At 48.8% G+C, this 27,579-nt stretch overlaps 2 protein-coding genes across 4 annotated transcripts in view; one reads left to right on the forward strand and one right to left on the reverse strand.

Moving 5' to 3' along the window:
• Positions 1-7,498, forward strand: part of stard7 (StAR related lipid transfer domain containing 7) — a 53,804-nt gene extending 46,306 nt beyond the window's left edge. For all 3 annotated transcript variants that reach the window (XM_080216969.1, XM_080216968.1, XM_080216970.1), the window contains 4 exons: positions 1,265-1,347; positions 2,136-2,235; positions 3,897-3,981; positions 6,721-7,498. In XM_080216969.1, the coding sequence (XP_080073095.1) occupies positions 1,265-1,347; positions 2,136-2,235; positions 3,897-3,981; positions 6,721-6,896 (444 nt within the window). In that variant the 3' untranslated portion in view covers positions 6,897-7,498. The remainder of the gene's footprint in view (positions 1-1,264; positions 1,348-2,135; positions 2,236-3,896; positions 3,982-6,720) is intronic.
• Positions 7,499-13,736: 6,238 nt separating this feature from the next.
• LOC145361315 (phosphoglycerate mutase 2-like) lies at positions 13,737-25,017 on the reverse strand. Its single transcript, XM_080216971.1, has 3 exons — positions 24,489-25,017; positions 20,814-20,994; positions 13,737-14,059 (listed from the first exon to the last, which is right to left on the reverse strand). Exons 1-3 carry the CDS (start codon positions 24,900-24,902, stop codon positions 13,890-13,892), a joined length of 765 nt encoding a protein of 254 aa, XP_080073097.1. The 5' UTR covers positions 24,903-25,017; the 3' UTR covers positions 13,737-13,889.
• Positions 25,018-27,579: the final 2,562 nt, after the last annotated feature.

Raw genomic sequence — 27,579 nt, forward strand, 5'->3', positions numbered from 1 at the left:
GAAGGTGGTGGGTGAGCCGCCTTCTTGAACCCGCTGCAGTCCATGTGGTGTCGGTACACCCACAGTGCTGTTAGGGAGGGAGTTCCAGGATTGCTATTGGACATCAGTCAGTCCGTGTGGTGTCGGTACACCCATAGTGCTGTTAGGGAGGGAGTTCCAGGATTGTTATTGGACATCAGTCAGTCCGTGTGGTGTAGGTACACCCATAGTGCTGTTAGGGAGTGAGTTCCAGGATTGCTATTGGACATCAGTCAGTCCGTGGGGTGTGGGTACACCCAAAGTGCTGTTAGGGAGGGAGTTCCAGGATTGCTATTGGACATCAGTCAGTCTGTGTGGTGTAGGTACACCCACAGTGCTGTTAGGGAGGGAGTTTCAGGATTGTTATTGGACATCAGTCAGTCCGTGGGGTGTGGGTACACCCAAAGTGCTGTTAGGGAGGGAGTTCCAGGATTGCTATTGGACATCAGTCAGTCTGTGTGGTGTAGGTACACCCACAGTGCTGTTAGGGAGGGAGTTTCAGGATTTTGACAGTGAAGGAATGGCTGATATATTTCCAAGTCAGGATGATGAGTGGCTCGGAGGGGAACTTGCAGGTGCTGGTGTTCCCCATGTATCTGCTGCCCCTGTCCTTCTAGATGGTAGAGGTTGTGGGTTTGGAAGGTGCTGTCTAAGGATGAGTTGCTGCAGTGCATCTTGTAGATGGTACACACTGCTGCTACTGAGTGTCGGTGGTGGAGGGAGTGAATGTTTGTGGATGGGGGGCCAATCAAGCGGGGCTGCTTTGTCCTGGATGGTGTCGAGCTTCCTGAGTGTTGTTGGAGCTGCACCCATCCAGGCAAGTGGGGAGTATTCCATCACACTCCTGACTTGTGCCTTGTATTTGGTGGACAGGCTTTGGGGGGAGTCAGGAGGTGAGTTACTCTCCGCAGGATTCCCAGCCTCTCACCTGCTCTGGTAGTGACTGTATTTATATGGCTGGGTCCAGCTCAGTTTCTGGTCAGTGGTAACCCCCAGGATGTCGAGTGGTGCTACTTCACATTACTGGGATGAGTGTTGTGTATAACACAGTGTCTGTCACATTTTCACATTCTGGTTGCCTAATAAGCCTCAGTTTAAAACGTCAACTCACATTGAACAAAAAAAGTAAGGTTCATTGCTCTGCTACTTCTGAATTCCGGGGTTAGGTGCAATGGAAAGAAAGGGGTTAAAAATAACCCAAAGTGGCAGCGATGGTTAATTCTCCTGTGTTTATCTCTGCTTCCAGTACCCCCTTTACTCACGGGACTACCTGTATATCCGACGCTATCACGTGGACCAAAATAACAACCTGATGGTACTGGTGTCGAGGTGAGACTTTGCGGATTTTTAATACTCCTGTGCTCTGTGCCCCTTTGGGTTGCCCCCTCCTCTGTCCTGCCCTCCGTTCTTTCCCCCCCCCCCCCTCTTGCTCTTTTAAAATATGTGTAAGAGCTGCTGCAGTGTATCTTTTAAAGTTCAAAGTTTATTAAGTGTCACAAGTAGGCTTACATTAACGCTGCAGTGAAGTTACTGTGAAAATCCCCGAGTCACCCACACTCCAGCGCCTGCTGGCACAGTGGGTTAGCGCTGCTGCCTCACAGCGCCAGGAACCCGGGTTCGATTCCCGGCTTGGGTCACTGTCTGTGTGGAGTTTGCACATTCTCCCCCATGTCTGTGTGGGTTTCCTCCCACGGACCAAAGATGTGTGAGTTAGGTGGATTGGCCATGCTAAATTGCCCCTTTGTGTTGGGGGACTAGCTAGGGTAAATACATGGGGTTGGGGCCTGGGTGGGATTGTTGTCATGCAGGCTTGATGGGCCAAAGGGCCTCATTCTGCTCTGTAGGATTCTATCTCTGCTGATTTACGAGTTAAAATATGTCCAGTCTGACCATCATAACAGTTGCAGGAAATGATTTCCTTGTGCACTGAAGGGGAAGGGGATTGTGTGTGTGTGTGAGAACACTGCTGCTCGACCTGAGAGTGTGAGGGTTCTGAGCTGTGTGGGACGGTGGGTCTTGGTCGGGCTGTTCTCAGCGTGGAGCAGGGCTCCTCTGCAGCTCAGAGAAAGCCGTGGCAGCAGCTGTAACTTCTCCAATACCTCATTCTCTCTATTCAGGGCTGTCGAGCATCCCGATGTTCCAGAAAGTTCCAGCTATGTGCGAGTTTCCTCTTACCAGTCCCAGATGGTGATCAAACCACATCGATCCTTTGATGAGGTATGATTCCGTGGGCACCCGGATGTGTGTCTTTGTATTCGCGTGCACCTGGAAATGCCTGGGTGTCTGTGTGTGTGTATTTATGTGTGTGTGTGTGTGTGTGTGTGTGTGTGTGTGTCTGGGCGTGCCTCTGGGACTGGAGGCGTGCGCGCCTCTGTCAGGCTGTATGTGTGCCTGTCTGTCAAGCTGTGTGTGTGTGTCTCTCTGTATCGGTGTGTGTGTGTGTGTCTGGCTCTGTATCTCTGTGTGTGAAGGCACAGTACCTCAGAATTTTCACCATGATTGTGGATACTGTGTGGCCTTCTCCAGCCTGACAGTGACTCTGTAAAGTTTGTTGTTTAGATCTGTGTGATTGGAGACTGTGTGTTGCCTCTCCTGATGTATCCTCTGGGTGATGGTCTCTTCTTCCCTGGGAAACCTCCCCGCCTTGCTGTCTGATCTCCAGCTGACAGGAGACCCGCTGCTGCTGAGACCTGCCCTATCATTTAATTCCAGCCCCGTGGTGTCCGGGCTTGTGGATGGTACCTGTCCTCAACAGCCAGCTGCCCATTAGGCGACGAGTGGTGTGCAGGCACTCACTGTCTACACAGAGACTGTCTGCCCAACCCTTGGCAGGAGCCGATCATAGAGGCTACCCAGGCTGAAGATTATAAAGTCACAGAGGTTTACGGAATGGAAGCAGGTCCTTCGGCCCAACTTGTCCATGCTGCCCAGTTCTTAACATATGAGCCAGTCCCAGTTGCCCACGTTTGGCCCATGTCCCTCTGTACCCATCTTACCCATGTAACTGTCTAAATGCTTTTTAAAAGACAAAATTGTACCCACCTCTACTACTACCTCTGGCAGCTCGTTCCAGACACTCACCACCCTCTGTGTGGAAAAAATTGCCCCCCTGGGCACTTTTGTATCTCCCTCCTCTCACCTTAAACCTGTGCCCTCTAGTTTTACACTCCCCAGCTGTGGGAAAAGATATTGACTGTCTTGCTGATCTGTGCCCCTCATTATTTTATAGATCTGTGTAAGATCACCCCTCAGCCTCCTATGCTCCAGGGGAAAATGTCCCAGTCTATCCAGCCCCTCCTTATAATTCAAACCTTCAAGTCCCGGTAGCATCCCAGTAAATCTTTTCTGCACCCTTTCTAATTTAATAATATATTTTCTATAATAGGGTGACCAGAACTGTACACAGTATTCCAAGTGTGGCCTTACCAATGTCTTGTACAACTTCAACAAGACATCCCAACTCCTGTATTCAATGTTCTGAAGCATGCCACATGCTTTCTTCACCACTCTGTCTAGCTGTGACTCCACTTTCAAGGAGCCATGAACATGTACCACTAAATCTCTTAGTTCTGTAACTCTCCCCAACGCCCTACCATTAACTGAGTAAGTCCTGTCCTGGTTCAATCGACCAAAATGCATCACCTCACATTTATCTAAATTAAACTCCATCTGCCATTCGTCAGCCCACTGGCCCAATTGATCAGGATCCCGTTGCAATCCGAGATAACCTTCTCCACTGTCCGCGATGCCACCAGTCTTGGTGTTAGCTGTAAAGGTGAAATTGCTTTTCAAAGTGTGTGTGTGAGCGTTTAGCCATTTTTGTAGGCCTTGTGTTTGGTGGCTTTCTGACCGAGCCTTTGATTCTTTTTGACTTTCAGAATGGCTTTGACTACCTGCTTACATACAGCGATGACCCACAGACTGTTTTTCCCCGTTACTGTGTCAGTTGGATGGTGTCCAGTGGTAAGCTGACTTGTCAGTCTGGGCACAAGATGCCAAGACCCTGAGCAACCCCACACGCGGTGCTGGGATGGGAGGGAGGGTGGAGGGAGTGTTTAGGTGGGAGGGAAGGTGCTAAGGACAGTACAAGGCTACTGGCTAGGTCAGGGCTAGGATTGCCAAGAGGAAGTGTAAGTGTACTGTCGGCCAAAGGTTCAAGGAAAGGTGATGGCCTAGTGGTATTATCGCTAGACTATTAACCCAGAAACTCCGGGTTCGAATCCCGCCACGGCAGATGGTGGAATTTGAATTCAATATTAAAAATATCTAGAATTAAGAATTTACTGATGAACGTGAAACCACTGTCAATTGTCAGAAAAACCCATCTGGTCCACTAATGTTCTTTAGGGAAGGAAATCTGCCATTCTTAGCTGATCTGACCTACATGTGACTCCAGAGCCACAGCAATGTGGTTGACTCTCAACTGCCCTCGGGCAACGAGGGATGGACAATAAATGCTGGCCAGGCAGCGATGCCCATCGGGTGGCACAGTGGTTCGCATTGCTGCCCCACAGCGCCAGGAGCCCAGGTTCATTTCCGGCTGACCTGTGGAGTCTGCACATTCTTCCCGTGTCTGCGTGGGTTTCCTCCCGCAGTCCAAAGATGTGTTGGTTAGGGGGTTTGACGGTGCTAAATTGCCCCTTAGTGTCAGGGGGATTAGCAGGGTAAATACGTGGGGTTACGGGGGTAGGACCTGGGTAGGATTGTTGTCAGTGCAGACTCAGCGGGCCGGGTGCAGCAGGCCATAAAGAAGGCAACTGCTATGCTGGCTTTCATAGCGAGAGGATTTGAGTACAGAAGCAGAGATTAGTTGCTTCAGTTATACAGGTGAGGTCACACCTGGAGTATTGTGTGCAGTTTTGGTCTCCTTATCTGAGGAAGGATGTCCTTGCTATAGAGGGAGTACAGCGAAGGTTTACCAGGCTGATTCCTGGGATGGCAGGTCTGTCATATGAGGAGAGACTAAGCCGGTTAGGATTATATTCACTGGAGTTTCGAAGAATGAGAGGGCAATCCAGTAAAAGAAAACGGAGTAAATCGTTTAGGACTGAGATGAGGGCAAATTTCTTCACCCAGAGAGTGGTGAGACTGTGGAATTCGCTAGCACATTTCAGGCCAAAAGATTGTTTGTTCTTAAGAAAGAATTGGATAATAGGGTATGGGGCTAAGGCAGGAAAGGATTGTTTAGTTGGATGACAGCCATGATCATAATGAATAGTAGAGCAGTCTCTAAGGGCTGAATGGCCTCCTCCTGCTTCTTGTTTCTATGACCAAGGGAACAGAGAACCTTAGAAATTTTTTTTATTCTTTTGTGGGACATGGGCATCGCTGCCTGCCCAGTGTTTATTGCCCATCCCTAGTTGCCCTTGAAGGGCAGTTGAGAGTCAAACACATTGCTGTGGTTCCGGAGTCACGTGTAGGCCAGACCGGGTAAGGACGGCAGATTTCCTTCCCTAAAGGGAATCAGATAGGTTTTTCCGACAATGGTTTCACGGTAGTCAGTGGATTCTTAATTCCAGATTTTATTTTATTGAATTCAAATTCCACCGCCTGGAGTGGCGGGATTCGAACCCAGGTCCCCAGAATTAACAGTCTAGTGATAATACCACTGGGCCATCGTCTCCCCTCTTACGGTCCCGCTCATTCCCAAATCGTGCCCTTTTTTTTCGTGGTTAGCGCTCCTGCCTCACAGCACCAGGGACCTGGATTCGATTCCCGGCTTGGGTCACTGTCTGTGTTGAGTTTGCACGTTCTCCCCTGCGTCTGCGTAGGTTTCCTCCCACAGTCAGAAAGATGTGCAGGTTAGGTGGATTGACCATGCTAAATTGCCCCTTAGTGCCCAAAGATGTGTAGGTTAGGTGGATTGGCCATGCTAAATTGCCCCTTAGTGCCCAAAGATGTGCAGGTTAGGTGGATTGGCCATGCTAAATTGCCCCTTAGTGCCCAAAGATGTGCAGGTTAGGTGGATTGGCCATGCTAAATTGCCCCTTAGTGCCCAAAGATGTGCAGGTTAGGTGGATTGGCCATGCTAAATTGCCCCTTAGTGTCCAAAGATGTGCAGGTTAGGTGGATTGGCCATGCTAAATTGCCCCTTAGTGTCCAAAGATGTGCAGGTTAGGTGGATTGGCCATGCTAAATTGTCCCTTAGTGTCCAAAGATGTGTAGGTTAGGTGGATTGGCCATGCTAAATTGTCCCTTAGTGTCCAAAGGTGTGTAGGTTAGGTGGATTGGCCATGCTAAATTGTCCCTCAGTGTCCAAAGATGTGTAGGTTAGGTGGATTGGCCATGCTAAATTGTCCCTTAGTGTCCAAAGGTGTGTAGGTTAGGTGGATTGGCCATGCTAAATTGCCCCTTAGTGCCCAAAGATGTGTAGGTTAGGTGGATTGGCCATGCTAAATTGACCCTCTTGCCAGGGGATTAGTGGGGTAAATATGCTGGGTTACAGAGATGGGGCCTGTGTGGGATTGTATTTGATATGGACACGAAAGGCCAAATGGCCTCCTTCTGCGCTGAAGGGATTCCAATGCCCACCAGACAGGGGAGACGAAATTCCTCATCGAATGACAGTGCGGCACTCCCTCGGTGCTTCACCGGTTCAGTTGGGCTCGAACCTCCGGGGCTGGATTTGAACGTGCGGCCGGGAGGCGAGGGGGCACTCCCTTGCCGAGCCCCTCTCTCTGATGGCCTTGTCTCCCTTCCCAGGCATGCCCGACTTCCTGGAGAAGCTGCACGCGGCAGCCGTGCGAGCGCGGAACATGGAGATCAAGATTAAAGACTACATCAGCCCCCGCAGCACGGAGAGCCCGGACACCAAGCAGGTGCAGAACCAGGAGCGCAAGGAGAGCGGCTGCACTTCACAGCAGATGGAATATGCGTAAGATTTCCTCCGTCCCCCCACCCCCCCTCCACCCCAACTCTCCTCCTTCTCCTCGCGGCGGCTGGAGAGGTGGCAGTGAGCTGCTGTGTCCACACAGAGGGTCTGGCTGCGTGTTAGACTGCCGAACAACAGCGGGGAGCCACTTTGCACTCGAGCAGCCTCTCAGGAAGACACGTGCGTTGGAGCAAGCACCCGGGGGCACTGCACGGGTAGAGGGCTTCACGTTTTACCAGCAGAAAGATACAGCGACAAAAATTTTGGAATTATTGAAACAAAAGAAAAGCACGCACGCACGCTTATCCCAGCACTGCATTTGAAATTAAATGATTTTTCGAGTGTGGAGTCGAGGTTTGGTCAGATCGGCAGGTGTCGCTTCCTCGGTATCTTGAATTTGCTTGGGTGCTCGGAGCCAGATTCTGATCCGGGGTGGGGTTGCTGGTGGGGAGAGAGGGGGAGGCACGTCCTTGCCAAGTGTCCCTGGTTCATTACTCACCCCCTGTGAATTTCTACGTTCCGCTGTCATTTCCACTGGTGCCGCGCATCTGTCCTCCCACGCAGGAGATTGCTGGAGTTATTATCCAATAAAAGCTTCTTATTTTGTAATGGGTTTTTTTTTTTCCCTCCTACCTTCGGTCGACGCAATGCCGCCCTGAGACGCATCTCGGACTTTACCTGGAAAGCGCGCTGGCTCTGTCGCGTTCTTCCTCCCTGTCCTTCTACCTGCCCCTCCTTCCCCACTTCTTCCCTCCTTCCCCATTTCTGTGGGAGGAGAATGGGGAAAAGAACGTTTGCAGTTGGCAGAGAGCCGGGCGAGGGTGAAATAATCCCCTCCCCCCTCCCCTCCCCTCCCGACTCCGTCCAGCCGTTCCCCCCCCCCCCCCAAAAGTCCCCCAGTCCCCCATTGGCGGTGAGTGTGAGAAACTGCCCAGTCGTGTTGGAGCTCAGCTGCGATGCTGACCCTGCGCCAGCAGATGGCAGTCTGGCATCGGGTGACGCAGGAGATCAAGAACGGAGGAATCTTCATTCCTGCCGGGAACCTGGGAGAGGGTATTCCCAACACCCCCCCAGCCGCCCGTCTGGAAGCCTGGTTCACTGTTGGGACGTAGGGAATCAATCCTTCCCGCCGCGCGTGTTGGGAGGGAGGCACAGAAGGGTTGACATTAGAACCCCTGCGCCTGGCCGTTTGACCCTGTTCCCAGCCAGTTACTGCTGCAGCCTCTGGTCCGCGCACCCCCCCGCCCAGTCCTAGTCCTGTCCCCGTCCCCGTCCCCACCCTGCCCTCACCCCGGGGAAGCTGTCTGTGGTAAGTGTTTCGGCTATTGACCACAGAAGGCATCACAGTCTGACTGGGACAGGTCTATGCCCAGCCCCCGGGGTGACCCAGCGGGGACCTGGCGCGTGATCGTCGCTGGCATGGTTACCAGGCGGCTGTGCCTCTCTTCCCGAGGGAACGGTGATGCTTGGGAATGGTGGTCATTCCCCCACGGTCCTTCCCCTCTGACTGGGTTGGCGGTCTCTCCTTGTTTGGACATTAGCGCTCAAAGGATTATAGACTCCAGCAGTGCAGGAGGAGGCCATTCAGCCCATCAGGTCTGCACCGACCACAATCCCACCCAGGCCCTATTCCCATAACCCCATGCATTTACCTCAGCTAGTTCCCCCCTCTCCCTCAGGGGTAATGTAGCATGGCCAATTTACCTAAACATGCACATCTTTGGACTGTGGGGGAAAACCCCCTCCCAGTGTCATTTGTGCTTGTACTAAAGCCAGATTAAAACCAGTTATCTCTAAGAAACGTAACGCTGATCTGAGCCTGATTTCAGCGAATCGGCTTCTCTTTGGCGTCTCGGTGAAAACTAAAGCATTCTGATCTGCTTTTCCTTCAAGTTGAGCCCATCGTTTAACATTTTTTTCCCATAGTTCTGTTCCTGCTAACCTCCCCGCCTCCACCCCAACCCCACAGCGATCAACCCCCTCCATTCCCCTGCGCGCACACTCTGCTCAACTCGGTCAGCATTAAGAAAAAGTGACAGGGCTGCTGAAGTTTTGCGTCTTGCACTCATCAGGGCGAACGGAATTTCAATCGCTCACGACAGTTTACAAGACGGGCGACGAGGGCAAGTCAGCTCTTGATTGGCCGAGGCGTTGCCATGGAGCAAGTGACAGGGAACTGACGCCACACCAAATTGCTGGGTAATTCGAAAAGGGGGGGCGCAAGGCTGGGACATATTCCTTTGTTCGCAGAGGACGGGGCCCTGCTTATGAATATATATCACTTCGATACATCCTTTTATTCATTGGTGGCACATGGGTGTTACTGGCTGGGCCCAGCATTTATTGTATTGCCCATCCCTTGTTGCCCTTGAACTGAGAGTCTCACTTGGCCATTTCAGAGGGCAGTTGAGAGTCAACCACATTGCTGTGGCTCCGGAGTCACATGTAGGCCAGATTGGGTAAGGACAGCAGATTTCTTTCCCTGAAGAACATTAGTGAACCAGATGGGTTTTTCCAGCAATTGACAACGAAACCAGTAGATTCTTAATTTCAGATTTTGCTTTAAATTGGATTCAAATTTCACCATCTGCCGTGGCGGGATTCGAACCCAGGTCCCCATAACATGAGTTGAGTTTCTGGATTAATAGTGTAGTAGGAATACTGCTAGGCCATCCCCTCCCCCTATAAATGAGCCATGTTCCCAGCCTGACTGATTATCTTAAACTGGTTGTTAGTGTAGCAATTAGCACATTCAGTAGAGTCACAGAGGTTTACAACATGGAAACAGGCCCTTCAGCCCAACTTGTCCATGCTGCCCTTTTTTTTGAAACCCCTAAGCTAATCCCAATTGCCCACATTTGGCCCATATCCTTCTAACCCATTGTACCTATGTATCTAAATGCTTTTTAAAAGATAAAATTGTACCTACCTCCCTTACTACGTCCAGCAGCTTGCTCCAGACACTCACCACCCTCTGTGTGAAAAAATTGCCCCGCTGGACATTTTTGTATCTCACCCCTCTCCCCTTAAACCTATGCCCTCTAGTTTTAATCTCCCCTACCTTTGGGAAAAGTTATTGCCTATCATTATTTTGTAGACCTCTATAAGATCACCCCTCAGCCGCCTACACTCCAGAGGAAAAAGTCCCAGTCTATTCAGCCTCTCCTTATAACTCAAACCATCAAGTCCGGTAGCATCCTAGTAAATCTTTTCTGCACTTTTTCTAGTTTAATAATATCCTTTCTATAATAGGGTGACCAGAACCGCACACAGTATCCCAAGTGTGGCCTTATCAATGTCTTGTACAACTTCAAGTGTTGTTCAGCAAGTGCTGCCTGTCTTTGGAACACTTCTGTCCTGTGGTATAAATTGTAGTGGGAGTTTGAAATTTGGCATTCTTGCGTTCGTCCTGTTGAGTGCAAGACAGGAAACTTCGACAACACATTTCTCTTTCCAGCAATGTACAAGCTCTGTACGATCAGGTGACTCTTAGTTAGACCGCTCTGGCTGCCTGTGGGCCATTTGGAACTTCTCTCCGTGTGATACTGACCTGAACTAACCTCAGAAGTTTAAAGCTTATTTATTAGTGTCACAAGTAGGCTTACGTTAACAGCGCAATGAAGTTACTTTGAAAGTCCCCGAGTCGCCACACTCCAGCGCCTGTTTGGGTACACAGGGAGAATTTAGTACCTGACTAGCAAGAGTTGTGGACTTGTGGGAGGAATACATTTACACCGCAATGAAGTTACTTTGAAAGTCCCCTAGTTCGGGTACACAGAGGGAGAATTTAGCACCTAACTAGCAAGAGTTTTGGACTTGTGGGAGGAAACCCAGGCAGATATGGGGGGAAGAAGGTGCCAACTCCGCACTAACAATGACCTGGGAATCGAACCCAGGCACCGTGAGGCAGCTGTGCCAAGGCGAGTTGGATAGATTTTCAGTAGGCGGAGGGGGCAAGGGTTATGGGAAGGAGGCAGACAGGAGGGTGGAGAAAGTTGGGGGCCACAGCCAGATTGTATTAAGGCAGAGCAGGCTGAAGGAGCATCCTGTATTCCATGTTCCTATTTCCTTTGAGAGAGTGGATTGAGGGTATTTTGGGGCTGATTAATCTGATTACAGCACAAATTTACCCTCGAGTACGGTCTCAGTCCTCTTCTATGAAGTCCAAAAGCACTGAAGTGAAACGGTACGTTGCTGTGCAAATGCAGGCATGCAGAAGGCCTCAGGTGCTTTCCGCTTTGCCTGGTATCGCCGTCAGGAAGGTCGGGGACTCATTGACAGACTCTGGGGAGGACAGTCGCAGCCTCTGCCTCCCTAGAGTATCCTGCGCTGCCTGCAACTCTGTCCCTCAGATGGGAGATCTGAGTAAAAGGTTGAAGTGACTTGAAGTGGGTTTGTGGTGTTGCATTTTGTAATATGACTTGCTTTTAACCTGTGTGTGTGTGTGTCTCTTTCAAAAAGAGTGCATTTCCTCCACAAAATGGTGATCTTTCTCTGTAATGCCTTACTCGTGTTTCTTTTTCATTTAATTTTTTAAATTAAATCTCATTCTTCATCTCCCCTGCTTTGTTCCTGTGTTCAAGCTCTGATTTCTGTCCAGTCATGTTCTTATCAGTTCCTACTTGTTCCTTTCCTTATCAGAGGCCCTTTCCTGCCGCTCTGCACCAGTTTCCCCACTTCAACCTGCCAGCAAAACGGCGGTGGAATGCGTGTGGGTTATTCGGGCAACTTTTTGGCACATTTACGTGAGCCACAGGTATCAGAAAATGTGAGCAACACGGTGGCACAATGGTTGGCACTATGCTGCAGCACTAGGGAGCCGGCTTGGGTCACTGGAGTCTGTATGTTCTCTTCCCCCTGTGTCTGCATGGGTTTCCTCCCAGTCCAAAGGTGCAGAATCCTACAGTGCAGAAAGAGACCATTTGGCCCATTGAGTCTGAGTCTGCACCAACCACAATCCCACCCAGACCCTATCCCCATACCCCCGTGTGTGTTTATCATAGCCAGTCCCCCTAACCTGCACATCTTTAGACACTAAGGGGCAATTTATAATGACCAATCCTGTACAGCTCTGGACTGTGGGAGGAAACCTATGCAGACATGGAGAACGTGCAAACTCCACATAGTAGTCAGGCCCCAGGTTTGATTGCAGCCTCAGGTCACTCTCAAAGCAGCAGTGCTAACCACTGTGCCGCCCAATCCACCAAACTGACACATCTTTGGATACTAAGGGACAATTGACCAACCTGTTTTGCTGATTACATCCAACTCTGATAAATGTTTTGTTTATCATGTGAAGGCAACTTCACAGCCCCTATAAGTAGGGTTATGTTTTATTTCCATTCACTATGAGCTCTGTCGTTAACACCAACCCCTCCTCTCCTTTAAATGTAGAAGGTTGCAGGTTCAAGTCCCACATGTGTGTGAAAAAGCAAGGCTGATATGAGCCAGAAACCACCTGGGTCTGGCAGTGAGAGGCAGCAGTGCATTAGATGCTGGAAGAAAGTTAGAAATATAATTGGTTTTGAGCAAGGGGTAGGTGGGATAAGGACAACTAAGCAATGGGGTGGGAGATTGAAGGATTAGTTTTCCATTGCCTGAAGGGAATTATGGATCCATAGAAAGCCATTGGGCCTATCAGCTCTACACCAACAAACCCAACCAAGCTCTATTCACACACATGTACCCTAGCTTGTTTCTCCAAACACTGAGTGACAATTTAGCATGCCCATCCATCTAACCTGCACCTCTTTGAACTGAGGGGGGAAAAACCAGAGCACCTGATGGAAACAGACATGGAGAACATGCAAACTCCATACAGCAGTTTGAGGCAGCAGTGCTTACCACTGTGCCTTCCCAGTGGAGGAAGCAGCAAAAAACTGAAACAACCAGTGAGAAAGAGAACAGAGCAACGGTGCTGGAAAATGCCCAATTGAAAGATGTGGTGCTGTTTGTCACTGCCAAGGACAGATATCAGCATGAGCGCAATGTGGGGAATTAAAATGGCAGGCCATTAAAAGCTTGAGGTAGAGCTTGCACACTAAACAGGCTGCACAGCAGCCACCCACACCCTATATTGTGAGCAGTGCATTTGATAGCAAGAACACCCCTCAATTGCTGCACCTGATGGGGGAGGTCCTGGTTAAAGGGAAGGGACTGATGTATAAGGAGAGATTTACTTGGTTATGATTGTTTTTAATGATGGAGTTCAGATGAATTAGGCAGGGATCTCAGACTTATAAAATTCTAACAGGACTGGACAGTGTAGATGTTCCTGATGGTGGGGGAGTCCAGAACCAGGGGGTCACAGTCTGAAGATTTGGGGTAGACCATTTAGGATGGAGATGAGGAGACATTTCTTCACCTGCTGAAATTCATTCCTACAGGAAGTAGTTGATACCAAAACATTGAATGTATTCAAGAGGCAGCTGGATATAGCACTTGGGGTGAAGGGATCAAAGGTTATGGGGAGAAGGCAGGATGATCAGCCATGACTGTGCTGAATGGCCTCCTCTTAGCTTCTATGTTAGAATCACCATACTGCAGAGAGGCCATTCAGCCCATCAAGTCTGCACCAACCACAATCCAGACCCTATCCCCATATATTTACACTACTAATCCCCCTCTCACTAGGGTCTATTTACCTTGGCCAGTCAACCTTACCTGCATTGCACCTCCTGTATTGCCCTGGAAAGGGGGGAAATGATTATGGGGGGGGGGGGGGGGGGGGTGACTGAAGGGGGAATATTTTAGGTTGAAACAGTTTCATTACAAGGAAGATTCAGGTGGTTCAGTATTCTGGAATCCCAACAGTTTAGAAGTGGTTAGTAAAGAGATAAGCAGCCGATCCAATCATGTCATGTTTAATTTAACATTTCTCCATGATAAATAACAGCAACATTTTTAAAAAATGGTTCAACGGCGAGTACAGCAGTATTTGAAGACTCGATGTGTAGTCATTTTCAGGCACTGGAAGGCTAGCAGGACACTGCTCTGGGCTTCACTTCTTGACCTTGCCTTGTGATGCTACAGCCTCCATTGCTGCCTTTACAGTTGCCTCATCTCCCAGGAACTTCATGGGGCCGGTGGGTTTCAGGTTCGCGTTCAGCTCGTACACAATCGGGATGCCGGTGGGCAGGTTCAGCTCCATGATCGCAGCGTCAGACATACCTGAAACAGGAGAGAGAGTGGCAAAACTTGAGACATTTCCCCGAGGAGGAGAATTCCAGGGTCAGCGAGTAGAGTCACCAGGAGTAATGGTCACCATATTGCTGAGGAAGAGGCAATATAGTGAATTATTGTCTCTTCAACACAACTTTATGCTCCCACCTCCTTATGGAATCTCAGCACAGAAGAGGCTCTTCAGCCCTTCGGGTCTGCACCAACACACAAGAAACACCTGAACTCCCAGCTAATCCTATCTCCCAGCCCTTGAGAATCCCTACCACGAAGGAGGAAGCTATTCAGACCATTGAATCTGCACCAACAGTCCCAATGCCTGTAACCCTAACTACGCTAGTCCCCTGACACTAAGCAGTAATTTAGCATGACCAATGCACTAAACTTATCAATCTTTGAAAACTTGGGACATCAACATGGTCAATTCACCTAACCTGCACATCTTTGGGCACTAAGAGACAATTTAGCATAGCCAATACACCTAACTCTCACATCTTTGGACTGTGGGAGGAAACCCACACAGACCAAGGCTAGAACTGAACCTGCATCTGTGGCAATGTGAGGCAGCAATGCTAATCACTGTGCTGCCCCTATGTAACCCTGAATGTTATGATGTGCCAAAGTCTCATCCAGGTACTTTTTATAAGGATGTGAGGCAATCTGCCTCTATAGCCTCCCAGGCAGCGCATTCCAGAATGTCACTACCCACAGAATATCTTGGGATCATCCCTATTGTTTAACCAGCCAGAGCTTTCTCATATCCCCACTTTGCTTTCCTAACTGCTTTTCTAAGTTCCATCCTGCACTTTCTGTACTTCAATGCCTGCAGTGATTTGCTCCCCATGTACCTGCTAAAATCCTCTATTTTTCTTTCTCATTGTATCCTGAAATCTCTGGTCATCCATGGTTCTTGGGACTTGTACACTTGCCCATTTTCTTTTTTAACTTCTCTTCTGTAGATTTTCCGTGTTAGGAACTGTTCCCAGTATACCTTGGCCAGATCCTGTCTTATTTTACTGACCTCCACTCTCCCCCAATCCAACAAAAACTTGTTTTTTTTTTGCAACTTGTCTGTTTCTTTGTCCATAACAAGCTTAAATTGTATACCATGATGTGATCGCTATCACCAAAACGCTCCCCCCAGCACCACCACCTGTGGGGCTTCATTCCCTAGAATTAGATCCAGCACAGCTCCATTCCTTGTTGGACCCTCAAGAAAGTAGCCTAAAAGTTCCCAGAGATTTGTGTGCAGTTTTGGTCACCTAATTACAGGAAGGATATTAATAAAGATTGAAAGAGTGCAGAGAAGGTTTACAAGGATGTTGCTGGGACTTGAGAAACTGAGTTACAGAGAAAGGTTGAATAAGTTAGGACTTGATCAAATCTCCCCTCATTGTTCTACACTCCAGGGAAGAGGTATGTAAAATTATGATGGGTATAGATCAAGTGAATGCAAGCAGGCTTTTTCCACTGAGGCTAGGGGAGAAAAAAACTAGAGGACATGGGAAAAGGTTTAAAGGGAATATTTGGGGCGGGGGGGGGAGAGAAGAGGGGGCAGGCTTCTTCACAGTGGTGGGAGTGTGGAACTAGCAGCCAGATGAAGTGGTGAAAGCAGGCTCACTTAACATTTAAGAAAAACTTGGACAGGTATATGGATGAGAGGGGTGTGGAGAGATATGGTCCAGGTGCAGGTCACTGGTAGAAAAATGGTTCAGCACAGCCAAGGGCCAAAAGGTCTGTTTCTGTGCTGTAATGTTCTATGGTTTGAGAGAATATCGAGTCCGAGTCACCATTTTCAGAGTTAGTTATCAGACACAAGAGGTGGTGTCTGAAACGAGCTGCCAGAGACAGGTACAATTTTGTGTTAAAAAGTATTTAGACAGTTTCATGGTTATAGAGGGATATGGGGCAAACATGCAATTGGGATGAGTTCAATGTTTAAAGAAAAGGACAGTATGGACAAGTTGGGCCAAAGAGCCTGCTTTCCATGCTGTAAACCTCTGATCCTGTCCCCTAACCATCAGCTGGGAGTGAGGAATCCCATCTGATTTTAGCTTCTGTAACCAAGGGACAAGGCCAACAGTCACATCCCCAACACATCATCCACCCAACTGGTAAGGTTTTTAATAAGTGCTAATGGCTCAGGAGAAAGGTCAGGGCAAGACAGTACAGTGGATCTTACAAAAATATCAATTCATCTTCAGTTATGTAGAACCAGCGAATGAAGTGCTTGCAATGTAAATTTACAGCTCCACTTTAGTGTTATCCAAATTGTTCATTTAGGAAGTGCACGGAATTCAATTTCTTTCTAAAATAAATTGCATAGTTACCAGGCCAACAGGAGTACTCTGTGCAGGTCAAGTTGTAGGAGTTATAGTGACAGGGCCTTCTTGGAATGCCAATGACCTTTACTGAGTGGGCCTCTGCTCGCTCATGTTACACTGTCTGGGTTTGCCACACTACTTATAGCATCCAAATCTCTGGCAGGGAGGAGTAGGCAAATGGCTGCCCTGTCAGAAATAGTAACACGACCTGCAATCTTCATGATGGGGCAGATCAGTGACCTTTCCATAGCATCAGTGAGTAAACTGCTTTCCTCAGAGCCAGTACGTTAGGAAGAGGGCAGGTTAAGTGATTAACCACAGTGAAGGCAGTCTAGGTCACTGAATCAGCACTGTGCCCACTGGGTCGAGACCAACTCTGCAAAAGTGCATCCTACCCAGGTCCACCCTCCTGCAACCCCATGCTTTTACCCTTAACATACACATCTTTGGACAATTTAGCATGGCCAATCCACCCAACCTGCACATCTTTTGGACAGAAGGGAAACTCTCAGACATGGGGAGAACATGCAGATTTCACAGTGACCCAAGCCAGGAATTGAACCTGGGTCCCTGGCACTGCGAAGCAGTGGTGCTAACCACTGTGCCACCCATGTAGTGCCGTCTGGAAAGAAACAGTTAACATCTCAGGTCTATAACCTTTCGTTTGAATCGGACAGTTTGCATTAGCTGTCAGAAGTGCAACATTTAGTAAGTTTGGAACGTAGCTGTGCTGGAGTGCACTGTGGAACACTCAGTAGGAACACAGTAGACCATTCAGCTCCTCAAGCCACTCAACTAGACCGTGACTGATCTAGCTCAATGCCATTTTCTCCCACACTATCCTTGTATCTCTCGATAGCTCAACAATTGAGCCTCCACAGCCTTCAAGGGTAGAGAATTCCAAAGTTTCACAATCCTCTTAGTGAAGAAATGCCTCCACATCTCAGTCTGAAATGGTTCCCATCCCAAGACTGTCTCCTGGTTCTAGGCCTTTCCCAGCCAGGGGAAAACATCCTTCCTGCCTCTACCCTGTGAAGTTCAGTACGCTTCAAGTGAAATCCCCTCAGAATACAGACCCACTCAATCTATCCCAGGACAGTCCTGCCATCCCAGGTATCCATTTGTTGCACTCCCTCTGTGGCATGTATATCCTTCCTTGGGCAAGGAGATGCAGTGGCTGGCATTGCTGCATCACAGCACCAGGGACTTGGGTTCAATTCCAGGCTTGGTTCAGTGTGTGTGGAATTTGTACATTACAGCACCTGGAACCCAGGTTCAATTCCAGCCTTGGGTCACTGTCTGTGCAGAGTCTGCACCTTCTCCCCGTGTCTGCATGGGTTTCCTGTGTCCATCCCACAGTCCAAAGTAGTGTGGGTTAGGTGGATTGGCCATGCAAAATTGACCCTGGTTTTAAGGGTTTAGCAAGATAAAGATGTGGGGTTACAGATATAGGGCCTGGGTGGGATTGTGATCAGTGCAGACTTGATGGGCCAAATGGCCTCCTTTTGCACTGTAAAGATTCTATGAGAGCAAAACTATACACAATACCCCACAAAAGCTCTATACAACCTCAGCAAGGCATCTTTACTCCTGTACTCAAATCCTCTTGCAACAAAGGTCAACATACCATTTGCCTTCTAATTGCTTGCTGCACCCCGTGTTTAAGCTTTCAGTGACTACTAACATACTATTAGCTGAATTTAGTAGAAGGAGAAAGGGAGCAGTGGCATTCCCAGGGCAGGTGGCAAATACATGGGAGTCTGTACAATTTCTCAATTACACACAATCAGGTTTATATTCATAGCACAGACTAGGATTTCTCTGATCTACCCCTCCAACTGAATGGGTTAGCTGCAGCCTGTACTGGGCTACCAGGGAACATGCATCTCCCAGTCACTAACATGGGGGCAGCAGAACTGGGCTAATGTATGGTGCAAAGGGCATCTGTTTAGATTAATTATTTACTTCAGCAGGTCAACAAATCTTGCCACCACTCTGCAGCTTTTAAGTTTGTTTTTTTTTGGAATAGGACCAATCTTTATAAAGATAGGCTGAGGGGGAAGAAAGGTTGCTGTGTCACTCTGATGTTTAAATTTACATTAAAAAAGCAGAACTATCTGCCTTTGCTATCACTTGCAATACATACTCAGGAAAGGGCAGATAGTAATGCGACCTGCAGTCTTCATGATAGGGCAGATCAGTGACCTTTCCATAACATCAGTGAGTAAACTGCTTTCCTCAGAGCCAGTATTTTCGGAAGAGGGCAGGTTAAGTGATTAACCGCAGTGAGGGTGGTCTAGGTCACTGAATCAGCACTGGCCCATCAGGTCTAGACCAACTCTGCAAAAGTGCATCAGGCTCTGAATTAACCCTGTCACTCAACAGTTTAGACTTTGCTGCTTTAAAAGACACAAAATGGTGGCACGGTGGTTAGCATGGCTGCCTCACAGCACCGGGACCTGGGTTCAATTCCTAGTTTGGGTCAGTGTGGCATCTGCACATTCTCCCCGTGTCCGGGTGCTCCAGTTTCCTCCCACAGTCCGAAAGACATGCTAAATTCTCCCTCAGTGTACCCAAACAGGCACTGGAGTGTGGTGACTATGGGATTTTCACAGTAACTTCACTGCAGTGTTAATGCAAGCCTACTTGTGACTAATAAATAAACTTTTCTCTGCCAGTTATCCCTGGCAATGGAGGATACAGTATTTGCCAGCATGATCAAGACCTACCATACCCAGGGGGCACTACAGGGGATGGGCATGTTGACCCCTTTTGTTTAGACGTTTTAAGTTTCCTTTGACGCAATCTCCTTTTGAGGGGCTGCCTTCTTACTTTACCCCTCAGTCTGTCGACTTGGTCTCCAAGAAGCAAACTGCCTCCTGCAGCATGGCTGCTAGTTGGTCTTTTGCGACCCTGTGTTGGTTATGAAGCCGACTAACTCCAAATGTCAAGCGTAATCCACACCTTCCCGAGTGTAACTGGCTTACTTAATAACGGCTCACCCTCAGTGACATTTAAAGGGCTACAGCACACTGATTGGCATTAACACATGTGGCACAAGTGCAGATTGTGCGTCTGAGAGAGGAGGGGGGGGCCTAAAAGATCAGAGCAATATCTAGTGCAGGAGCAGACTAGGGAAAAGGGACGGCAGATTTCCTTCCTAACGGACATTGCTGACCCAGTTGCATTTCTAATAACAAATCCTTGGGCAAACTATACTGATACCAGCATTCTCGAATCAATAATGTTCAGCAGTAGAATAGAATGTCAGCATAAAATAGCACCCACCTCATCTCAGGTTCAAATCCCCTTGGAGCCCCTCATGGCTGGCGAAGAACAGCCAGCACAAGCTGCTTAACAGTCACATTCAGCAGCCTCAGCTGAGTGGTGCAAAGATGGCATGGCAGAAGCACAGTTTCTGTAAAGCCCACGAGGCCTACCCTAGTCAAATAGCTTCCCATCAGTTCTGGCAGAACAACATCCACAAGGGAATTACTGATGATGCATGTCAAAATCAGCCAAGAAAAGGCAGCAGTGGTTAGGACCACAGCCTCACGGCACCAGGGACCCAGGTTCGATTCCCAGCCTTGGGTCACTATCCGTGCGGAATTTGCACACTCCCTTCGGGTGCTCTGGCTTTTCTTCCACAGTCCAAAGGTGAGCAGGTTAGGTGGATTGAGGTTATCTCATTGAATGTTTTTAAGGCAGACATAGATAGTAAAAGAGTTAAGGGATATGGTGAGCAGGCAGGTAAGTGGATGGAGTCCACGAAAAGATCAGCCATGATCTTATTGAATAGTGCAGCAAGCTTGAGGAGCCAGATGGCCTACTCCTGCTCCTAGTTACATAGAAATAGTACAGCACAGTACACCAAGCTATGATCAAGCTATCCCACTCCCTATTGTTCTGGTGTGCTCCATGTGCCGATCCAATAACCACTTGAAAGTTCCGAAAGTGTCCGACTCCACTATCACAGCAGGCAGTCTATTCCACACCCCAACCACTCTGAGTGAAAAATCTACCTCCGACATCCCTCCTGTATCCCCCACCATGAACCTTATAGTTATGCCCCCTAGTGTAACAGCTACATCCACCCAAAGAAATCGTCTCTGCACATCTACTCTATCCATCCCCCTCATCATCTTATAAACCTCTATTAAGTCACCTCTCATCCTCCTCTGCTCTAAAGAGAAAAGCTCTAGCTCGCTCAACCTTTCCTCATAAGACCTACCCTCCAAACCAGGCAGCATCCTGGTAAATCTCCTGTGCACCATTCTTATGTTCTTGCTAAATTTCCCTAGTGTCTAAAGATATATAGGCCAGGGGGATTAGCAGGGTAAATATCTGGGCTTATGGGGATGGATTGAATGGCCTCCTTCCCACACTGTAGAGATTTTAGAACGCCAGCTGAGTTAACTTACATTCGAGATGCTTGACGATGCCTCTCAAGCTGTTGCCGTGGGCCGCGATCAGCACCCGCTTGCCAGCCTTAATCTGTGGCACAATCACATCGTTCCAGAAAGGCAGAGCCCGTGCAATGGTGTCCTTCAGGCTCTCACAGGTCGGCAGCTCTTTGGCTGTCAGGCTCTCATACCGGCGTGCCTGCAAACAAAAATCCCCAGTTCATCGCTGAAACAAATCTAATGAGGTTACAGTGTTACCCGCCACTACATCCTACCACACACACTGCTCGGAACTACAAGACGCTCCGACAGCAAGACTTAAAAATATACAGCATCAAAATCTAACTGTGGAAGCCTGGTCTCGTATTTTTGGGCCAACGTACCAGGAATACAAGACCGGGCTTTTAATATTTTGCTTTTTGGGAGAATTGTTGCCTAGGGGTGGCACTGTGGCCAGCACTGCTTGCCACAGTGCCACCAGCACAGGGACTTGGGTTCAATTTCCAGCTTGGGTCACTGTCTGTGGGGAGTTTGCACGTTCTGTGTCTGCATGGGTTTCCTCCCATACACCAAAAGATGTGTGGGTTAGAGGGATTGGCCATGCTAAATTGCCCCTTAGCATCCAAAGATGTGCAGGTTAAGGGAATTAGCCATGAACCTTATGGGGTTACTGGGATAGGACCTGGGTAAGATACTCTGTCGGACAGTTGTTGCAGGCTTGATGGGCCAAATGGTCTCCTTCTGCACTGTTGTGATTCTATGAGAAAATCTCATTCTTCAAATAACACTAAGGCACCTTTAAGCACCCATTTTCAACAGTAACATCCCATCTTAAAGATAAGATTTAAAACAGGAATACAGGTCATAGGCAGTAGTGTCAAATGTTTCAACTTCCTTAACTATCACACCAGTTGACAGGCACAGTTGTTCTGTGGGTACTTTTCTGGGGAAAATATTTAGTACATCCCTCTATGTGAAATTAAGCCTGAACAAGACTTTTTATGACTTGTGACGCCTTTTGAAAATGACCCAAATTTCCCGCTGAAATCTCTCAAGCGAACAAGGTTTATTCTGCAAGAGGTACTCGGGCAGTGACTAGTTTCGACAGAGGTAAGTTTGCACATTTAGAGATCTAGTGATTCACATTATGGGGAGTTCAGAGAGTGACTAACTCAGAGGATGTGGCACACTGAAGTTTCCGTGACAGTTACGAATGAACATGAAGGGGCAGAGGATCGTGAGGCACTGCACGTCTTCCTACAAGGAAGGGAGAGCAAGCGAGCATAGGTCAGACAAAGAGAACTGCAAAATGTGGAAATACATTTAGCAAGGCATCATCAGGGACTGGATTTAACTGAAGTGTTTTAGCTTCAAAGGAGCCAGTGCAAGCATGCGAGGCACATGTAACTGTTCAACCAGGAACATCAGAAGGGTCTATACCACAGAGCCAGAGTGATAAGACAAAAGATGCCCTCTCCATGCTGCAGCAATTAAAGTCCAGTAAATGGTTTAGTGACAGCCCAGCACGCACAACCTCTCTCATCCCCAAAAATACTCCATTTCACCCACCTCCACCACCCCTTCCCCATTCACACCCTCCCAGCCTTCCCAACCCTCATCCATATCAATGAATTCAATAATAACCCCCCTCCAATATTGACTCCCTACCCTGCACCTTGCAGATAGGGTATTTAGGATATTAATCCTCCCAATCTCACCTTGTTGACAGTGCAGTAGTCGGGTGCTGCTGGGGGATTCAGGGTATATTTGGGGGTATGTTAACTCTTACCTTGCTGATGATGCAGTTGTAAGGGTGCTGCTGGGGTAAATTTGGTGGTATAGGGTCTAGTAATGTACATTAACCCTTACCTTGCTGATGATGGAGTAGTAGGAGTGCTGCTGGGGTATTTAGGGTATGATTTAAAGAATATTTAGGGTAATATTTAGGGGGTATTAACCCTTAACTTGCTGATGATTGAGTAGTCAGGGTGCTGCTGGGTTATTAGGGTATGATTTAAGAAATATTTAGGGTATTTAGGATAATATTTAGGGGGTATTAACCCTTACCTTGCTGATGATGGAGTAGTAGGGGCACTGCTGGTGTATATTTAGGATTTATTTTGGAGTATTTGATCTATATTAACCCTTACCTTACTGATGGTGTAGTAGGGGTGTTGCTGGGGTATATTTAGGGGACATTTAGGGTTTATTTTGGGGTATTTGATCTATATTAACCCTTATCTTGCTGATATTGGAGTAGTAGGGGTGCTGCTGGGGTATAGTTGGGGATATTTAAGGTACATTAACCCTTACCTTACTGATGATGGAGTAGTAGGGGTGCTGCTGGGGTATTTAGGGTACATTAACCCTTACCTTGCTGATGGAATATAGGGGTGCTGCTGGGGTATATTTGGGGATATTTAGGGTACATTAACCCTTACCTTGCTGATGATGGAGTAGTAGGGGTGCTGCTGGGGAATATTTGGGGTACATTAACCCTTACCTTGCTGATGATGGAGTAGTAGGGGTGCTGCTGGAGTATTTAGGGTACATTAACCCTTAACCTTGCTGATGATGGAGTAGTAGGGGTGCTGCTGGGGTATAGTTGGGGATATTTAAGGTACATTAACCGTTACCTTGCTGATGATGGAGTAGTAGGGGTGCTGCTGGGGTATATTTAGGGTACATTAACCCTTAACCTTGCTGATGATGGAGTAGTAGGGGTGCTGCTGGGCTATATTTAGGGTACATTAACCCTTACCTTGCTGATGATGGAGTAGTAGGGGTGCTGCTGGGGTATATTTAGGGTACATTAACCCTTACCTTGCTGATGATGGAGTAGTAGGGGTGCTGCTGGGGTATATTTAGGGTACATTAACCCTTACCTTGCTGATGATGGAGTAGTAGGGGTGCTGCTGGGGTATTTAGGGTACATTAACCCTTAACCTTGCTGATGATGGAGTAGTAGGGGTGCTGCTGGGGTATATTTAGGGTACATTAACCCTTACCTTGCTGATGATGGAGTAGTAGGGGTGCTGCTGGAGTATTTAGGGTACATTAACCCTTAACCTTGTTGATGATGGAGTAGTAGGGGTGCTGCTGGGGTATAGTTGGGGATATTTAAGGTACATTAACCGTTACCTTGCTGATGATGGAGTAGTAGGGGTGCTGCTGGGGTATATTTAGGGTACATTAACCCTTACCTTGCTGATGATGGAGTAGTAGGGGTGCTGCTGGGGTATATTTAGGGTACATTAACCCTTACCTTGCTGATGATGGAGTAGTAGGGGTGCTGCTGGGGTATTTAGGGTACATTAACCCTTACCTTGCTGATGATGGAGTAGTAGGGGTGCTGCTGGGGTATTTAGGGTACATTAACCCTTAACCTTGCTGATGATGGAGTAGTAGGGGTGCTGCTGGGGTATTTAGGGTACATTAACCCTTAACCTTGCTGATGATGGAGTAGTAGGGGTGCTGCTGGGGTATATTTAGGGTACATCAACCCTTACCTTGCTGATGATGGAGTAGTAAGGGTGCTGCTGGGGTATTTAGGGTACATTAACCCTTACCTTGCTGATGATGGAGTAGTAAGGGTGCTGCTGGGGTATATTTAGGGTACATTAACCCTTACCTTGCTGATGATGGAGTAGTAGGGGTGCTACTGGGGTATATTTGGGGTACATTAACCCTTACCTTGCTGATGACGGAGTAGTAGGGGTGCTGCCCGTCCATGGGGGGCGGCGGGATGTCGAAGGAGCGCCGCCAGATTTTGACCTGCTCCTCGCCGTGCTTGGCCGCCGTCTCGGCCTTGTTGAGGCCGGTCAGGCCGCCATAGTGGCGCTCGTTGAGGCGCCAGGTACGGGTGACGGGCAGCCACATCTGGTCGATGCCGTCCAGGATGATCCAGAGGGTGCGGATGGCCCGCTTCAGCACCGAGGTGTAGCACACATCGAACTGGTAGCCGGCCTCCCGCAGGGCCTGCGCGCCGCGCCGAGCCTCGACCTCACCCTTCTCGCTCAGGTCGGCGTCGAACCAGCCGCAGAAGCGGTTCTCCTGGTTCCAGGCGCTCTCCCCGTGCCGCACGATCACCAACTTGTAGCACGCCATCCCCTTTCTTCCCGGGCCCGGTCCGCAGCTACTCCCACGCAGGAGGCGGTTACTGTGGCAACGCCGCTAGGCCACAACCGCCAACGGCACCAGAAACAGAGTGAGGGCGGGGCAGGGAGGAGGGGATATATATAACCCAGGGGGGCAGGGGCGGGGCGGGCGGAGATATATATAACCCAGGGTCAGGGGCGGGGCGGAGATATATATAGCCCAGGGGGCAGGGGCGGGGCGGGGCGGGGCGGAGATATATATAGCCCAGGGGGCAGGGATATATAAAACTCAGGGTCAGGGGCGGAAGGAGAGATAACCTGGGGGTGGGGCGGGGGTTTTATATATATAACCCAGGGTCCGGGGCGGGGATATAGATATAAACCCAGGGTCAGGGGTGGGGTTATATATAAACCCGGGTCAGGGGCGGGGATATCTATAAACCCAGGGTCAGGGGGTGGGGATATATATAAAGCCCAGGGTCAGGGGTGGGGTTATATATAAACCCAGGGTCAGGGGTGGGGATGTATATAAAGCCAGGGTCAGGGGCGGGGATATATATAAAACCCAGGGTCAGGGGCGGGGATTATATATAAACCCAGGGTCAGGGGCGGGGATTATATATAAACCCAGGGTCAGGGGCGGGGATTATATATAAACCCAGGGTCAGGGGCCGGGATTATATATAAACCCAGGGTCAGGGGCGGGGATTATATATAAACCCAGGGTCAGGGGCCGGGATTATATATAAACCCAGGGTCAGGGGCGGGGATTATATATAAACCCAGGGTCAGGGGCCGGGATTATATATAAACCCAGGGTCAGGGGCAGGGAAGGCGAATGGGATGCTGGCCTTCATAGCGAGGGGGATTGAATATAAAAGTAGGGAGGTCTTGCTGCAGCTGTATAGGGCATTGGTGAGACCGCAGCTGGAGTACTGTGTACAGTTTTGGGCACCGCACTTACGCAAGGATATTTTGGCCTTGGAGGGAGTGCAGAGGAGGTTTACTAGGCTGATACCGGAGTTGAGGGGGTTGAGCTATGAGGAGAGGCTGAATAAACTAGGCTTGTACTCGTTAGAGTTTAGAAGAATGAGGGGAGATCTCATTGAGACGTATAAGATGATGAATGGGATGGATAGGATAGAGGTGGAGAGACTCTTCCCGCTCAAAAAAGACAGTAGGACTAGGGGGCACAGCCTCAAGATAAAGGGGGGGCAGTTTAGAACAGAGTTGAGGAGGAACTTCTTCACTCAAAGGGTGGTGAATCTCTGGAATTCTCTGCCCGTTGAAGTGGTGGAGGCTGCCTCACTAAATATTTTTAAGAAGCGGGTTGATGGGTTCTTGATAAGAGAGGGGATTAAGGGTTATGGGGAGAGGGCAGGAAAGTGGAACTGAGCCACAACAGATCAGCCATGATCTTATTGAATGGCGGGGCAGGCTCGAAGGGCTAGATGGCCTACTCCTGCTCCTATTTCTTATGTTCTTATGATTATATATAAACCCAGGGTCAGGGGCGGGGATTATATATAAACCCAGGGTCAGGGGCGGGGATTATATATAAACCCAGGGTCAGGGGCGGGGATTATATATAAACCCAGGGTCAGGGGCGGGGATTATATATAAACCCAGGGTCAGGGGCGGGGATTATATATAAACCCAGGGTCAGGGGCAGGGATTATATATAAACCCAGGGTCAGGGGTGGGGATTATATATAAACCCAGGGTCAGGGGCGGGGATATATATATATATATATATGTATATATAAACCCAGGGTCAGGGGCGGGGATTATATATAAACCCAGGGTCAGGGGCGGGGATTATATATAAACCCAGGGTCAGGGGCGGGGATTATATATAAACCCAGGGTCAGGGGCGGGGATTATATATAAACCCAGGGTCAGGGGCAGGGATTATATATAAACCCAGGGTCAGGGGTGGGGATTATATATAAACCCAGGGTCAGGGGCGGGGATATATATATATATATATATATGTATATATAAACCCAGGGTCAGGGGCGGGGATTATATATAAACCCAGGGTCAGGGGCGGGGATTATATATAAACCCAGGGTCAGGGGCGGGGATTATATATAAACCCAGGGTCAGGGGCGGGGATTATATATAAACCCAGGGTCAGGGGCGGGGATATATATAAACCCAGGGTCAGGGGCGGGGATTATATATAAACCCAGGGTCAGGGGCGGGGATTATATATAAACCCAGGGTCAGGGGCGGGGATTATATATAAACCCAGGGTCAGGGGCGGGGATATATATAAACCCAGGGTCAGGGGCGGGGATTATATATAAACCCAGGGTCAGGGGCGGGGATTATATATAAACCCAGGGTCAGGGGCGGGGATTATATATAAACCCAGGGTCAGGGGCGGGGATTATATATAAACCCAGGGTCAGGGGCCGGGATTATATATAAACCCAGGGTCAGGGGCGGGGATTATATATAAACCCAGGGTCAGGGGCGGGGATTATATATAAACCCAGGGTCAGGGGCGGGGATTATATATAAACCCAGGGTCAGGGGCCGGGATTATATATAAACCCAGGGTCAGGGGTGAGGATTTATATATGGAGATTCACAGCTCCAGGTGGGATTCCTGGCTCAGGTCACTGTCTGTGTGGAGTTTGTACATTCTCCTCGTGTCTGTGTGGGTTTCCTCCGGGTGC

Source organism: Carcharhinus amblyrhynchos, chromosome 34 (genome assembly GCF_965287045.1).
Source record: "Carcharhinus amblyrhynchos chromosome 34, sCarAmb.v2.hapA, whole genome shotgun sequence".
NCBI lineage: Eukaryota > Metazoa > Chordata > Chondrichthyes > Carcharhiniformes > Carcharhinidae > Carcharhinus > Carcharhinus amblyrhynchos.

What these genes read in the sequence shown, in the direction of transcription:
- LOC145361315 (XM_080216971.1), bottom strand. Translation starts at nt 24,902, where the DNA reads ATGGCGTGCTACAAGTTGGTGATCGTGCGGCACGGGGAGAGCGCCTGG. An exon ending in ACTACTCCGTCATCAGCAAG is followed by an intron (nt 20,995 to 24,488) that starts GTAAGGGTTAAT and finishes TTTTGTTTGCAG; the next exon opens with GCACGCCGGTATGAGAGCCT. An exon ending in CATCGTCAAGCATCTCGAAT is followed by an intron (nt 14,060 to 20,813) that starts GTAAGTTAACTC and finishes CTCCTGTTTCAG; the next exon opens with GTATGTCTGACGCTGCGATC.